At 46.5% G+C, this 15,463-nt stretch overlaps 1 protein-coding gene across 6 annotated transcripts in view; it reads right to left on the minus strand.

Moving 5' to 3' along the window:
- The window catches only part of LOC147449090 (inositol hexakisphosphate and diphosphoinositol-pentakisphosphate kinase VIP2-like), a 205,702-nt gene that overhangs the window by 59,040 nt on the left and 131,199 nt on the right, over nt 1-15,463 (minus strand). For all 6 annotated transcript variants that reach the window (XM_086521669.1, XM_086521667.1, XM_086521670.1 and 3 more), the window contains 7 exons: nt 7,993-8,074; nt 7,350-7,508; nt 7,068-7,110; nt 6,866-6,948; nt 6,722-6,784; nt 6,517-6,591; nt 6,253-6,372 (listed from right to left, as the gene is read on the minus strand). In XM_086521669.1, coding sequence (XP_086377795.1) covers nt 6,253-6,372; nt 6,517-6,591; nt 6,722-6,784; nt 6,866-6,948; nt 7,068-7,110; nt 7,350-7,508; nt 7,993-8,074 — 625 coding nt within the window. The remainder of the gene's footprint in view (nt 1-6,252; nt 6,373-6,516; nt 6,592-6,721; nt 6,785-6,865; nt 6,949-7,067; nt 7,111-7,349; nt 7,509-7,992; nt 8,075-15,463) is intronic.

The raw sequence follows: 15,463 nt of genomic DNA on the forward strand, positions 1-15,463 counted from the left end.
CATTTATTTGGATTCTTTGAGTTAAATGAAAAGGAGTGAATTGAGGGCCATTTTGATCATCCATTAAAGTCAACCATGCAGCTCCCAAGAAAGCACAGCTGTCTTATCCTCTGATTTTGCCAAAATTTCAACAGCATAACAACATAAATGACTTAAAAGACCAAAAAATCAGCCATCATATCTTGGAAAAATTTTGACAAAGTTTCCCCAGAAGTAGAGCAGTAGTAACCCAAAATATAGACTGTATATGTATGCATAAACTGTCAACAATAGAACCCGAGCATCAAATAGCACTCACTAGTACATAGCCTTTGGCGAGGTCACGAAAGGTGCTCCAGCTACCTGTATCACCGAAAGGATCTCCACATTTGAGAATCCCCCAGCTCGATAAAACCTCACGCTATCGACCCTCACACGAAGGCTAATGCAAATCGCGCATAGTCAAGTCTCACAAATGACTATCTTCCAGACCAAGTCTAAGAAATGGCTGGGACTGCCAAATAAAACCAAATATGGCTCCACAAACGCGTACAATGGCAATTTCCACAAGTAACGTACAATACTAGCAGACAATGCGCTCAAACAGGCGCCAAATGATGCATACCCACGGCAACTGCAAGTGACTACCACCGTTAGTGTATCACTCTACTCCAGATACCTATACCTGTGTGAATCACCTGTACCTGTACCTATCCCTGTTACCTGTAACCTGTAATCCAGAATCTCGAAGCTTGAAGCTCGAAGCAGAAGGTACTTGAAGAAGATCCTCCGTGGGAGCGCCAAAAGAATGTGAGCGGGATGGAAACACACAGAACGCCTCTATAACAACACGACACACACTCTTGGGAAGATACACACACACACACTATGGGGCACCACTCGGCTTACACAACCCACCTGGCCGAGACAAGGAACACACTGATGGAGTGAGAGAAGAGAGACTACCCTTTTACCCACTCCACACAGAGAGAGACACACACACACACACCCAAAAAACTCAACTCAAAAGAGGAGAATTTCTGATGTTTAGATACAATTGAGCTTGGGCCAACACCAATGGAGCAAATAGCTCACACAATATGGGTAAAATATGTCAGATACATTCACAAATTGGAGCAGAAGCTTCGCTCATAGGAGAAACTTACACAGCCAAAATAGCAGAAAAACAGTGAGGAATTTGGCAAAATGGACAGCGCCATCGCGTCCGGAACGGCCCAAAACCCCGGTCTACAATGTCAAAGTGCTCAAATCCGACCTCGGATGAGCAATTTAGGGCCAAAACAGGCTCCAAAAACACCAAAAACACAGTTGCGGCTGTTCTTCCTCTTCTCTGCACGTTTTTTCTGGTCTTCTCTCTGTTTTTTCAGTTCCCACACTTAGCTTTATCACTTGGGCACCCTTGGCCTTTTAGATGACCTCAAACGGACCCCGAACAGGCCAAAAACTCACCTCGCAGTGCATAGTTGTCACCTTTTTGCATCCATACGCACACCTGGCACTCGACTTTTTTCAATAATTCATCCCGCCACCACGTGAAGTGGCCCCAAAATATGGTCCTCATGATGACCCTTCTGCATAATTATCACAAGAAAACACCCACGTTGTGCCCGTACTTCTCCACGTGCAAGTATTGACCCCATTCGACCTCCTTACGCCGCTAGATGCCATCTGACGCATCTGCTTACCTCATGTCGTCGGCCCGTGGATAGCTTTCTCGAGAAGTTTTACGCGCTACCAACTCCTCATTATTATAGAAAAAACACATTGGTACTGGTAATAGTGAAAAACGATGCATGTTGTCCTACCTGTACACATGTGGACCCCACGTAACCACCTGGCTCTCGAAAATGGGCAATCCTTTATTCGATGCACCATGCATGTGTATCTACATATGCGCAATCCCTTGCTCCAAAAAACTCATGACACCGTATTATGCTTGGAATGTTTTTTCCTCTTTGTTCCTTCTTTTTCCCACCCTCAGCACAGATGACTTCTACTTCCATAGCCCACGAAAACACCAAAACCAAAATTACAATGCAATCCCTTGCTTGTGCATCCAAGCAAGAAATTTGAACTGATTTACAATGTGACCATTAAGGGCAGGGAACCCATTACATGATCGATTTTAAAATCAAACTAGTCCATCCAAAGTATGCCACATGGAAATTTGCAGTTGGTAAAGTCTATGAAAAGAGCCAAAAGTCTCTTTTGGCTCTCTGCGCCACCAACTCGCCGCCTCCATCTTTTGTCTCTTTCTACCCTCGTGCCAATTCTTCCAAGCTTTCCATAGTTGCACTTCGCATGGGACTCCCCATCAAAATTACCCCCACCCCTTGCATAGGACAGAAAGTTACAATGAATAAGAGCAAAACATTTGTGAATAGTCGTGAGGATGCAAGGATAAACCAAGGTTGTTGAATGAAAATAAGAATGGGGTTAATATGCTGAGCTGGCACAGCAATCAAACAAGAAGGTGTCAGCAGTCTCGTTGTCAGCATATGCCACCCCGCACTAGTAAGAAACACCGCTCCAAGGTACAAAGTGTGGCATGCATAAACATGGCAGTCTACTCTATTGTTGCGCAAAGAAGCACCTAAGAAGTGGGCAAAGTTAAGAGAGTTTTCACTTTTGCCTGGATAACGAAAGAATATGAAGATGTCATCACAGCTTGGAATCATCTGAGAAAGAATAAGGAAAACACTTTAAATGACTATTGCCAAAGGTTTTGGATACCTATTTGCGAATGTCCTCATTCCAAAGGATCACTTTGAAAGACTGGATCGAGCGGTTTTGCTCTAAGCAACTGTCCACCTCAACGGGGCAAGTGTCACAAAGTGATGACGTGGCATGACCATCTGGCAGAGAAAATGCCAAGTGGACAAGAGCAACCGAATAGACTAACTTGAAGAACTTATGAAGCACCCGTCATGGGGCCCGAAACCCTAACAGACAGAAGCTTGAACCCTAAAAGGGATTTCCGTAAAATGCGCTGACATGCTAACGTGAGATCGTACGGATGCTCGCATGGTAGGGCCGTACGAAATTTCCGCGATTTGCGTTGCACGTGCCATGTGGCAGACTGTATGGATGGGGCCCAAATGCCTAGGACCTATAATAAAATAAAGACAAACACACACACAAACTTGGGTTCCTGTAGCCACGTCCCATGATTGTACGGACAGTCCGTAATTTGCGCTGACAAGATGATGTGACACTGTACGGCAGTCCGTGTTTTGCGCAACAGTTTGATGACATGGCACTGTACGGATTTCATGGTTTTATGTTGGCAGCTTTTAGGCCACGAGCTTTTGGGCCAGATGCTTTTCATTGTTAACTGCTTTTCATGGCCTAGGGCCTTTAAATATGTGCCAAGGACTCATTCTCTGGCATGTTTCCCCGTGTGGAAGTGCAAAGCAACGAGTATCGGCTTGTACTCAATTGAAGCAATATAAAGAAATATTGAAAGGGGAGCAAGGATTTGAGGCTAGTGCTCTCTTGATTTGGGGCTAGTGCCCTCTTGGGGTAGACTTCGCCTCTCCTATGTCATGCATCTCTTTCAGTTCAGTTATTTTGAAGTGCTAAAAAGTTTGTCTTGTCAGTTCTTTTCCGTTGGCATGTGGTGACCTCCTGTTACAAAATGTCACAAGTTGGTGATATGGCATGCCCAACTGAGGAAATGGCCAAGAAGAAAAGGGGTTAGGGAACCCAAAAGAAGTGCAAATGTTGTGGCCGAGGGACCTAAAAAGGGGCTTGGGATTTTTAAACTTAACCCATCAACTTAATCAATTTGAAGAGCACTGGTCAAGGAGCCTAAACCCTAAAAACTCATTGTCAAAAGCTAGGGCAGATCTGCATTTTGCGCTGCCATGCCATGTGGCACTGTTGTACGGAATTCCTCCAATTTATGCAGCCAAATTTTAGCAGTTTATGGCACTAGCTTTTGAGAGCACATGCTTTTGGGGGTTTAGTGCTTTTTGGGCTCTTCTTTTGGGCATCCCTTCTTTATCTTGGGGCCTTATTCTTGGGGAGCATCTGGACGTAGAGTCTCAGAGAAGAGGACCCTCGGCAGTTGTTCCTTTGCGAAGCAATAATAAAGAAATACCGAAAGAGGTGCCAATCTTGAGGGTCAGTGCATCTGGAGATGGAACTCCATTGTTCCGTGTCGACTCTGACACTCTCTCTCTCTCTCTCTCTCTCTCTCTCTCTCTCTCTCTCTCTCTCTCTCTCTCTCTCTCTCCCCTTTCAAGTTCAGTTATTTGCAGATTTTGTTCATGTGTTGCTATTGATTTCTCCCTTGGAGTGTAACATCATGCATGATAAAGAAAACGTAAGGTCTCTCTAACTTGCTTCATGAGAGCGTCAAAAGGCCTGGCATCCAAGCCAGGGCTGCAAACTCTAGTTAAAGGAGAGAGAATCTAGAGAGACAAAGTCAGTCAGTGTCATAGGAGGATTCTTGCTTTGTCTCATGGTGACACATGGACCAACTTTCTAGAGAGTGTGCATCCTCTCTTGAGTCTAGAGGACAGTTCCCATAGTAAAACCAGAGAATTACTCAAGCAGACCCTTAAGAGTCTCCAAGTGTCAAGACCCCCCTTTTTGCACAATGGAAGAAAAGGGAGTTTTGAATGAAGATGGATTTCACGTGCGACATAAAAAATTAAGGGGGGCACCTAACGAATAAGGGTGTATAGTCCAGAGTTAAACCGCGTTCATCAAATGAACCATCCACAAGTGGCACCCAAACTAGGGCAATAAGTGCACAAGCTCAAGCCAAGGCTGAGCAAGCCTTAGGATAAATCATAATTCTCATAGCACTTCATGATAGTTATACACGTTTCATAGATGAATGCACGGTGCACCGCAACCGTCCAAGCATAAAAAATACTAAAGAACAATTTTGGAGCAAAGAATAAGGAAAGCATAATCAACCTCAAGAAAAACCTGTATGACTTGACTATGCTTCAAGGAGAGGATAATTCCAGTCTAATCAATAGACTAATTAGGATCATCACTCAACACACATACATTGTCTTGCCACTTCATGTCTACTAGGAGAAAATAGGATCAGAGTTCAGGAAAGGTTTATCTTAGCTTAGCCTTGAGCTGGTTATAAATTCAATACAGTTGGTAGAGAGGAGATTGAAAAAGAAAATTTCTACTTGAATTTTGCAAGCAAATAGTGTTACAAAAAAGTACACCAACAACATAAGAGTTGTCACAAATTGCTGACGTGTCAAGCCACTCAAGAACGAAGCCGACTTGCAAATCCCGACCGAGGGGCCTAAAACCTAGAAGAAGCAGCAGAAGAAGTTTCACCAACAAACAATGTCTTGACAAGTGGCCTATTTTTAAAGAGTTCCCACCAACTTATGGGACCCCATCCAATGGGGCCCAAGTGACTAGAGATAAATAAAGCAAGACCAGCACACACTCACACACACACACAGAAGATGCGCAGCAAACTGATGACGTGGCAGGACTGTACGGAAGTCCCAGATTTTGCACTGACAGTGCTAAGTTCTAATGTGGCAGCTGTTCGGATTCTCATAAAACACGCTCACAGTGCTGATGCGGCAACTATACGGATTTTCACAAAACGCGCTGGTTGCTTTTGGCCAGATGCTTTTGAGTTTGAAGCTTTTCATGTAACTGCTTTTCATAGGCCAAGGGCCTTTAAATATGTGCCATGGGCTCATTCTCTAGCACGCTTCCGGGTGAAGGTGCAAAGCGCAAGTACAGGTATTGTACTGAGTTCAAGCAATATAAAGAAATACCGAAAGGGGCGCCAAGGTTTGGGGCCAATGCTCTCTCGGGGTGGAATTCCACCACTCCCCGTCTCATGTGTCGTGCACTCTCTATTTCTTTCACTTCAGTTGTTATTTGAAGTGCTTAAAGTTGTTCAGTCTGTTCTTTTCCGTTGGCACGTGGTGCCCGATCCCGTGACAAGAGTAGTAGCTTCACTTCTGTTTTGTGTTTTCACAAACAAGCTTACATACAAGCAAGGTGCCCCTTAAATGTTAACACTGCAGAAAAGAGATGCAACATCAATGCTATCTTCCAAATATGTCCATGTAAAATTCCTTACAAGCAAAAAATACATATATTCATGAATGCCAAAAAGAGAAGCAAAGGACAATTTTTTCTTCCTACACATGCATGTAGAATAACTTGCAACCAGAAATCATGCATTCAATACTTTTGATATGGAACATGTTCTTAGTTTTCAAGTATGAAATGAAGCAAGCTTTATACCAGCCTAGGAAGAAGGTTCAATGCATTTGATGGCAAGCCAGCTCCATCCACCATCCAGGGTGTGTCTGAATTCACTGGCATGGTTGGTTTTTCTGACACAATTATATCGTAAAGACGAGCCTGAGATAAATTCAACTTCAGCTTTAGAATCGTTTGAAATTCCAAACACCAACCTCTTTAAAGTGACCAAACCAAACTTTTGTGTGATTGTCGGAACCATGGACAAGTGCACATTCAAAAACAACAGACGGGTATCAAATCTACCTTCGCTTCCTCCATCTCAATGCTTGCTGTATCCAGGCCATCCAGCATCGACGAATCTTTACTTACAAGAGATACCTTCAAACAAAAGGATGGCCGACATAAGGCAATGTAAGAAACAACCGTGCTTCATTCTTATACACATTTGAATTTTGAGAATCACTTCTGGAATGCAACAAACATCCTATTGAAGTGAGTCCGCACGTACTAAAATGGGAGTTAATGGACCTTCCAGGTCGAGTAACCCTTTTGCAAAAGCTGCAGCTGACATCTGCAGTAAATGTGGACACTACAACCTTCAACTCGCCAAGAAATAATTTACTCCAAACTGTTTCATATCACATACAATTACCTGAACTCTACCCTCGTCAGAGCTGTATATTTTGAGGTCATGGCGATAAGTGCTGTGAAGACGCAGCAACCCTGTACCCTCTCCTGCAAGTGGGAGTGCAAAGCAGCAGTGTTTTCACCAGAAATACAATCAATCATTCCCAAAAATTGCTGACACTCATGCCACTTTCGCATAGCATTAGGTCTTTGGACCACAAACGGACCTGGGTACATAGAATTTCTGAACACACGCCCAAGCTCCTCAGCCTGCAACAAGTCAAGATCAAAGCATATCAAGATAGGTCTTGCTTGCAAAGAGCTGCGATGGCTAGAATAGGATTAACTGATTTTAAATACTTAGTTGCCAGCCTATGAAATGAATATAAGAACTGTCAAAAAATATTCAATCGCATATGCTTAAGGGAAGATGTCACATGACCAAACTCATCATAATTTTCAGATGACTCGTTTTAAAGACCTGGATAACCTATAAGAAGATGCATTACCTGCTTTCTTCCAGCATGTGTCAAAACTCCCCCATATTTCAAGACCATTAATGCCTCAATTGGGCGTTCTTCCTCTGTGTCGTCGTCCTCCTTCGGAACACGAGCCCACTTTGTGGGCTTTAACTGAACCTTTCGATATATGCCAGAGAAATGCCCACCCTGAAATTACAAAATCCCAACTATAGCAGCAATCATTATATAAGCCATAGCAAAAACCTCGCATCCTGCCAACCACAAACATGGAGCAAAAGTGGTACAAATTGCATACCAAAGAGGTTCTACATGAGGCACATAAATTCAAAGATAAAACAGATAGACTGTTGTCTTGATGGTAAGAATAGACTAGTACATTGATGTTTGCCCACAAACAATAACGTATATAGTTCTTCTGTTTTCCTCTCTCATCAACACTCCAGCATAAGAAATTCTAGTAGAACCATTTACAAGGACGCTTTCTTATGCTATCTGAACATCGTTTTCAATCAATTGATGAATAGTGAGATTATGTAGCAAAAGTAATCCAGTTGAAAACCTGAGTGCAGTTCCTGCTAGTATGTTTACTTACAAACACCCGGAAAACTCTAATTGATGGAAATAAAATACATAAAGACAAAACTACCACAAATCTCACAAAATACCTCACCTCTTCTAAGACTGCTTTCACGTGTCTCAACTTTTCAGCATGTTCTAGATCCTCCGCCTCGCTATCACTTTCTTTTCCAGACCTATATATCACAAAGAATCAAACGATATCAGCAGTACAGAACTGAGCACATGGTGCAGTTACAGTGACTATAATGGAGAAGATGGAAAAGAACTCTTTAAAGAAAAGTACTGCCAATTACCATGCGCCAAGAGGTATGGGTTTTAGCTTTGTGAGCTTAAGGCGTGTCTCAGTGCCTATAACTAGCATCACCTGTTAGTACAAATTCTAGGCTACATAGCGCACATGGCCACGCATGGCATTATTCAAGTTACTAGCTCACTGCCCTTTACGCAAAACTTAAAAGGCCAGCTGACAGTGACAGCAAAGGCCACTATGTTAGGGTGTGAACTTACTCTTCGGATAGCTAAAAAAACAAGGACACAGCGAGCATCATGTATTGATGTCCACATTGCACAAAAGAATTAAGAAACCAAACAATCTCGTGTACTCGGGGGGGCAGCGGGGGAAGTGATGGTGAGAGGGGGGCGACAGGCGCAGGTGATGGGGGCGATCGGGAGCAGCAGCAAGCTCAGCTTGCGCGGGGTACGGAGGACTCTGTCACCTCCATCTTTTCATGACATGTTTTGACCTAAATATTTGGAGAACCCCCCCTCGTTCGCTGCCCTCAGCACCCGCACACCCTGTTTCCCCCCCTTCGCTGCCTGCCTCATTGCCCGCAGCTGAGAACCCATCCCCCCTCCCCGGTTTTGCACGAAGGACTCGCCCTACTGTTCACTCGCGGTTTGGTGTGCTCTCTTTAGCAAGGCTTGGCCTCGCCTTCATCCCTTCCACATTCTTGTTAGCAGTAGACGCAGATGCTCCGCCCCAAAGGCACTCTCCCAGAAGCCCCCTCGCTCGACCCCGCAGAGACCACCATCCAACTTGCTCTCTCGCCAACAGAGCAAGCGAGCCTAGCCGCAGATGTGGAGTGCCTCCAAGCGACTTCCTTCATCTACAAGATCATCGGCACCCGACCTAGCAGAGGAGAGGTGTGTGATCTTCTTCACGCCCACCTTCTAACCAAGGTGAGCAATGTAGCGCGGATAATGTGTCGTGCTCTCTACAATGGGTGGTCCTCAGTGCAATGTGCGTGACAATCTCACTCAAACAGACTGAATCTCCCTCAAACAAACTGAACAAAAAGGAAACAATAGACGTCAACAGAGCTCACAAGACACAACAGCAGACCAGAACATATGACTCGACTATCTCAAAGACTGATACAGACTCTGGCATGGCAGCACACTCAGCTCCAGCCCAGGACTCACAGGTACAATGGGGGTGTCGACGCTCAGATGTGCCGGGATGGTGCAGACGTGCTATGTGTAAAGACCATAGTTACCGGGGAACGCGTTCCGCAGGCCCTAGAAGGCCGGAACGCCGTTCCCTCCCCCTCTGCCAAGCTGGAACGCCCCGGAACGGCAAACGTTCTGTTCCGGGTGACCACATGATACCAGAACGGTCCGGAACGGCCTCGGAACGGCCCGGAACGGCCAACTCTCAAAAATGGGAAGAAATAGGCAGTTTTTTGCAAATTTGCAATGAACATTAGGTGTTTTTTTAGTGTGCAAGGACTCAAAAATTAAAATGCACCCCCTCACACCCATTCCCTTCTCAAGCATTATTTGGGTGTTTTTTATGCCTCCCGTTCCGCGCCGGTCCCGTTTCGGACCCCTGGCCGTTCCCCCGTTCCGCGAGGGTCCCCGTCGCCGTTCCCGTTCCGCGTTCCGAGTAACTCTGGTAAAGACCCACTCTAGACGACTCAGTACAAGATAATCCCACTAGCCCCAAAACGACTACTCATATGTACAATCATCAAGAGCCACCAACGGCTCATAATGATGTTGCCCCAAAACGACTACTCATATGTACAATCATCAAGAGCCACCAACGGCTCATAAAGAACATCATCTAAGTCTATCCCCACTGGGTGGCGGTGGTGACCTGGCCACGATGTCCACTAGACCACCCTGTCACGTGTCTCTGCCCAAGTGTGAACCAACCAGACCAAAGACCAACTGACCAAAGCCCAACTGTAAACTACTGTCATGTGAAAGTGAAAGTGACACTGTAGCAAGCTACAGGTTACCCGCCACAAGACTGTTGCCCGTCCCGGAGAGCGGAACTGAAGAACTGAAATATCGGCGATCTACTGTTGTTGGTGGTCGGAGGATGACGGAGGAGGAGGAGGAGGCTGATAGTAAGGTGGGTAAGGAGATGGAGGCCAAGTGTATGGTGAGGGGTAGTGGCCATGAGGAGGGTACATCGGGTATGGAGTAGCCACCCCATGAGCAGCAGGCTGCGTCCTGTGAGACGGTTGAGGGTGAGTAGGTGGAGCTGGTGGAAACCCAGGAAAAGACTGGGCAGGCTGCGAGGGTGGAACAGGTTGTTGGAATCTCGGGAAGCCGTAGAAGTGCTGAGGAAAGGATGGGGACTGGGAGGGGGAGGCCATAGAGGGACCATGAAATTGTGATGAGACCGATCTTGTTGGCTTAGACTCCATATTGGTAGGATTTGCTTTCTCTACTATTTGAGAATCCCCTGAATGTGCTTTGGAAACGTCCGTCTGTGTCGGTATCTGTGTTGCCATAGCAAGAACTTGCGGAGAAACCGGGGTTGTAGTTGTAGTTGTAGCTGTAGCTGGAACTGCCTGTGAAATGGCTACAGCTTGGTATTTTGCACAAGAAGGACATAGTGTATGTACCACCGGAGAGAGGTCCTGAACTGCTACGGTCATATCATTTGCCTCTTTTAACTGTTTTTGCTGAGTGTGGACAATATGTTTGAGGTCCACTACCTATTGCGTTAAGATTCTTATGCGATCTTGAGCTGTAGCAATGAAATTGTCCCTATCCATCGCTCGTTGAAGATGAGCCTGCACTTCCCTTGTCATACCGTCGTAGCAAGCGCGATGCAGACCGTTGGTACCTTGCAATGACAGGGCTGCATTGATAATCGTCGAAATGGCTTTTTTTGTCTGCCTCTAAAAGTCTGTCGGCCTGAGGCGCAAAAGTATCATATATGTCATGCTTGTCAGATATAGGCGTCCCAGAGCTAGATGCCCCTGCAGTATCTTTCGGTGCCCCAGCATTATCCCTAGGTGCCCTTGCACTAAGAGTAGTACGTGGTGCTGGCGACACAACTAGAGGTTGTGTTTTAGTGACTGCAAAACTACTCACAAGAGATGGTGTGAAAGTGGAGGTGGCCACAGAAGTAGACATACGCATTGTTGGTGTTGTAGTATGGATGTCAGAAGGGTCGTGTTGCTAGCTTCTCAGACAAATCTTTTTGTACCTTTGCCCTCTTGCGCAAGATGCCTTTTCCTTTGGCCATTTTGGCACGGTTTTGTTCTTTTGGGTCATTTTGAAGGGTGAGAACAGCTGTTGCATCTACCTTTTTCTACATAATCTGCACTACCCAATACATAATAGGGACTGCATAGCAATTGAACCTTTCCGCTTTGCCTTTACGCTGAGTCCGAAAACGCTTTTCCCTGTTCTGTAGCGCTTTAAACAGCAGATGGTGAAATGGGTACGGCAGGCAGTGGTAGAGACAAAAAAGAGCATCGCATATTGGTGGAGAACCTGGGAAAGATGGAACCCTTGTTCTTTCCGGTGCGCGTAGTAAAAAATAATACTGTAACACGGAATACAGCTGCTAACTCTTGTGATAGTCTGGATGTGAGTCCAGCAAAAGTTCCTGAGAAGCATTTGCAGTTTCTTCTGGTGAGAGATTCGAGAAGGTTTTGGTTGCGGGCAGAGGTGCCAGCACAGTCAGTATTCCCATTGCCTGTCTGATATCCTCCACTGTAAGTGCGGTACCATTCAGCTTTGGAAAAGTGAGCAAGAGGGAACATAGCTTGGCAGTAGAGATATTGGCAGATAGATCGGCCTGAGCCAAATTTTGAAGACCCAAGTGTATCAGTTGCTACTGAGAGAACACATCCTTGAGTGCTGGATTCAGAGCCTGTAAATGATATATCATTATTAGAGGTACCTTGGAGAGGGCACCATACGGGCGAGGCACCTGGAGAGTGGTGACCCTGTCAGCAGTAACTGACTGGGGCGAATCTTCCTCTGAAAGCTGCTCTGAACTAGCAGTGTACTCTGATTTACTGTCAGAGCTATCCCCAGAGGCAGAGGACTCTTCCTTAGATTGGAGATGCTTTTCTTTATTGCGAGTTCTAACCATCTTGATCAAGTGTGCCTAAGAATCTATACTGATCAGTGATTGATGAGTCCCACTGTACCAGGAGCAAGGGCGAGACCCACTTGGTACTGGATGACGGACTGAACAGAGTACCAAGGCTATAATAAAGACTCTTTCCTTTTCGCGTTGGCTTTTCGCATGTAAAACCTTCTCTCCTCTTCTTTGTTGCTTTTCGCAGGTAAAATATGCCCTTGCTGAGAAGTGAGAAACCGCCCGAATTGATTTTCACAGATAAGTGGCGCTTGCTTTTTTCTTTTTTTTTTGTTAATTTTAAGGCGAAGGGAGAGGGGCAAGGGGCGAGGGGAGGAAGGGCTAGGTCTAGGGGCCAAGGGCTAGAGGCTAGGGGCGAGGGACTAGGAGCTAGGGCTAGGGGGAAGGGGAAGGGGAAGGGGAGGGCTAGGGCTAGGGCTAGGGCTAGGGGCGAGGGGATGTACAAGGAGAGAGGCGAGGACGAGAGGGTGAGGGGGGGGCTAGGGTGAGAGGCGAGGGGCTAGGGGCGAGAGAATAGGGAATGAGGGCGAGGGGCTAGGGGGAGAGGGCGAGAGGGTGAGGGTCTAGGGGCGAGGCGAGGGGAAGGAGGCGAGGGCGAGAGGGTGAGGGGCTAGGGGCGAGGGAATAGGGCGTGAGGGCGAGGGGCTAGGGGCGGGCTAGGGCGAGAGGCGAGGGGCTAGGGGGCGAGGACGAGAGGGTGAGGGTCTAGGGGCGAGGGGCTAGGGCGAGGAATAGGGGGTGAGGGCGAGAGGGTGAGGGTCTAGGGGCGAGGGATAAGGAGGTAAGGGCGAGGGGAAGGAGGCGAGGGCGAGAGGGTGAGGGGCTAGGGGCGAGGGAATAGGGGGTGAGGGAGAGGGATAAGTTAGGTCAAGGGCGAAGCAGGCCAAGGCTAGGGCGAGGGCGAGAGTAAGGTCAAGGCTAGGGCGAGGGGATAGGGAAAGCACTAGGGCTAGGATTAGAGCTAGGGGGGGTTGAGAGGATAGACAAAGTCGAGGGTAGAAAAAATAAAGAGAGAGTTTTAACGCGTAGGAACTATCCCAGAGATCTTAAAGATTTAGCGACGACCAATACATAGACTTGATTAATAGAAAGCATGGATAATTTCGAGGTACTCAGAAAGAATGAGCAGTGGCAGATAAAACGCGAAGTACTTTCATAAATACCCCACTCAATGATACAAAGGCATTTATGCATATCAAAGAACTGAGATTCACTTGAGAGGCAAAAGCTGAGAAAAGGAACTGAGTCGAGATTGAGGACCGAGGGGATTCGGTTACCGACAAGGATGGAAGACAGAGAGTGAAGGATATAGTTGATCCAAGTCCAGAATCAAACCTATGAGCTTAACAGAGTCTACAGAAGGAGAGCTGTCTAAGGAGAGGGTCTAAGAGATAAGATAAAACGGAACAGCAACATGCGGAAGATAGTGATTCCGAAGCTATTTAAAGGTTCAGGAGTCGGCGAAGCTCAACACTCGATTGTCGCGCGGTTAGACCCTTGAGCGGCAGCTTAAGCATGATAGCATTTGATCCGAGATCCATTGACTAAAGGCAGAGAAACTCCTTCGAGAGTGGCTAATTGTACAGCGCCGTGGGGTAGAATCTCCATCACCTTATATGGTCCTTGCTATGATGGGACCAACTTCTTTGCTTTTTTCAGAAACTTGGCCTGATAAAGTAGCACCAGTGCTCCTTGCATTATTTGCGGCTTCCTGAGACGGCGATCATGCCAGGCTTTACGACGAAGCTGCTCTGCTTCTAGAGCCAGTGAAGCCAAACCTCGGCTTTCCTCCAAAAGGAAAAGACAAGAGACAGATGCCGACCCCAAATTTCCATCGGCACGAAGACTCCCCACTCGCGGGGATCCTCAGTTGAATTCGAAAGGTGCTATCGCTTCCAAACCGAAAGCCAATTGAAATGGGGTGTGATTGGTTGTGGCTTTGAAAGAAGTTCGATATGCCCAAAGTGTACCGTGGATAGCTTGAGCCCAAGTCGAGGGATGAAGATGACATGCATTCCGCAGGAGTGCTATCAGAACCTTATTAGTGCTCTCTACCTGCCCGTTTGCTCTAGGGTAATAGGAACAAGATTTTCTGTGAAAAATCTTGTCTTCATTCACAAAGTGACTACCCCTGTCACAATGGTGATTTCCAAGGGACATCGAAACCTGCCCAAAATATTTTCGTAGAGAAACTTGGCTACCGTAGTGCTAGTGTAGTCCGTTGTTGCAAGTACCTCTGCCCACTTTGTTGCGTAGTCGGTAGCCACCAAGAGATACTTCCGATTGCCGGGTGGGGCAGAGGGAGTAATTGGGCCTACAAAATCTATGCCCCATCTCTCAAAGGGTTGCCATGCCATAGGGATCTGCAGAGGACGGTTTGACTGTTTGCTTGGTTTAGGGCCACAGCGCTGACATACATCACATACCTTTACATAGGCAATTGCATCGCGGAAAATATAGGGCCACCATAAGCCACACTGGAGAATCTTTTGTGCAATAATATGGCCATGGTAATGGCCACCAGTGGGACCACTATGGGCATCCTCTAAAATATACTCGACTTCATGAGGGGAGACACACCGCCTCAGAACACCATCCTACCCTGATTTGTATAGCTCTCTCCCAATGAGAGTGAAAGGCCTAGACTTCAGCAACAGGTGTCTCTTCTGCAGGGGAGAAGCATTCTCTAGGTAGAGGCCAGTAGAAAGCAGATGCAGAACATTGTCGTACCATTCCGGAGTGGTAACCACCTTAAAGCGACTGCTATAAGGAAAGTCGTCAGCAACCCCTGTTGCTTCTTCACCAGTGTGAACACGAGAAAGGTGGTCGGCAAGGACATGATGTTTGCCGGGCCTGAGTACCACTTCGAAATCGAACTCTTGAAATAAGAGTAGCCATAGCCATACTCTACCTGCAACCTGCGGCTTGTTGAGCAGATATCGTTGGGCATGGTGATCAGTAATAACTGTAAAGTGGACCCCTAATAAGTAGTGCCGAAATTTTTGCAGAGCATACACAATAGCTAAACCTTCCCTTTCTGTGGTGCTATAGTTGCACTCTGCCTTGGTGAGTAGGCGACTTGCATAGTGAACAGGGCGATCCAGGTTATACTCCTTACTAGGTTGAGTCAGAATCGCACCCACAGCCAGTTGACTGGCATCTGTATGCACATGAAAGGTGAGAGACCAATCGCGAGCTACTAAGATAG

Source organism: Adiantum capillus-veneris, chromosome 10 (genome assembly GCF_014529385.1).
Source record: "Adiantum capillus-veneris isolate H3 chromosome 10, ASM1452938v2, whole genome shotgun sequence".
NCBI lineage: Eukaryota > Viridiplantae > Streptophyta > Polypodiopsida > Polypodiales > Pteridaceae > Adiantum > Adiantum capillus-veneris.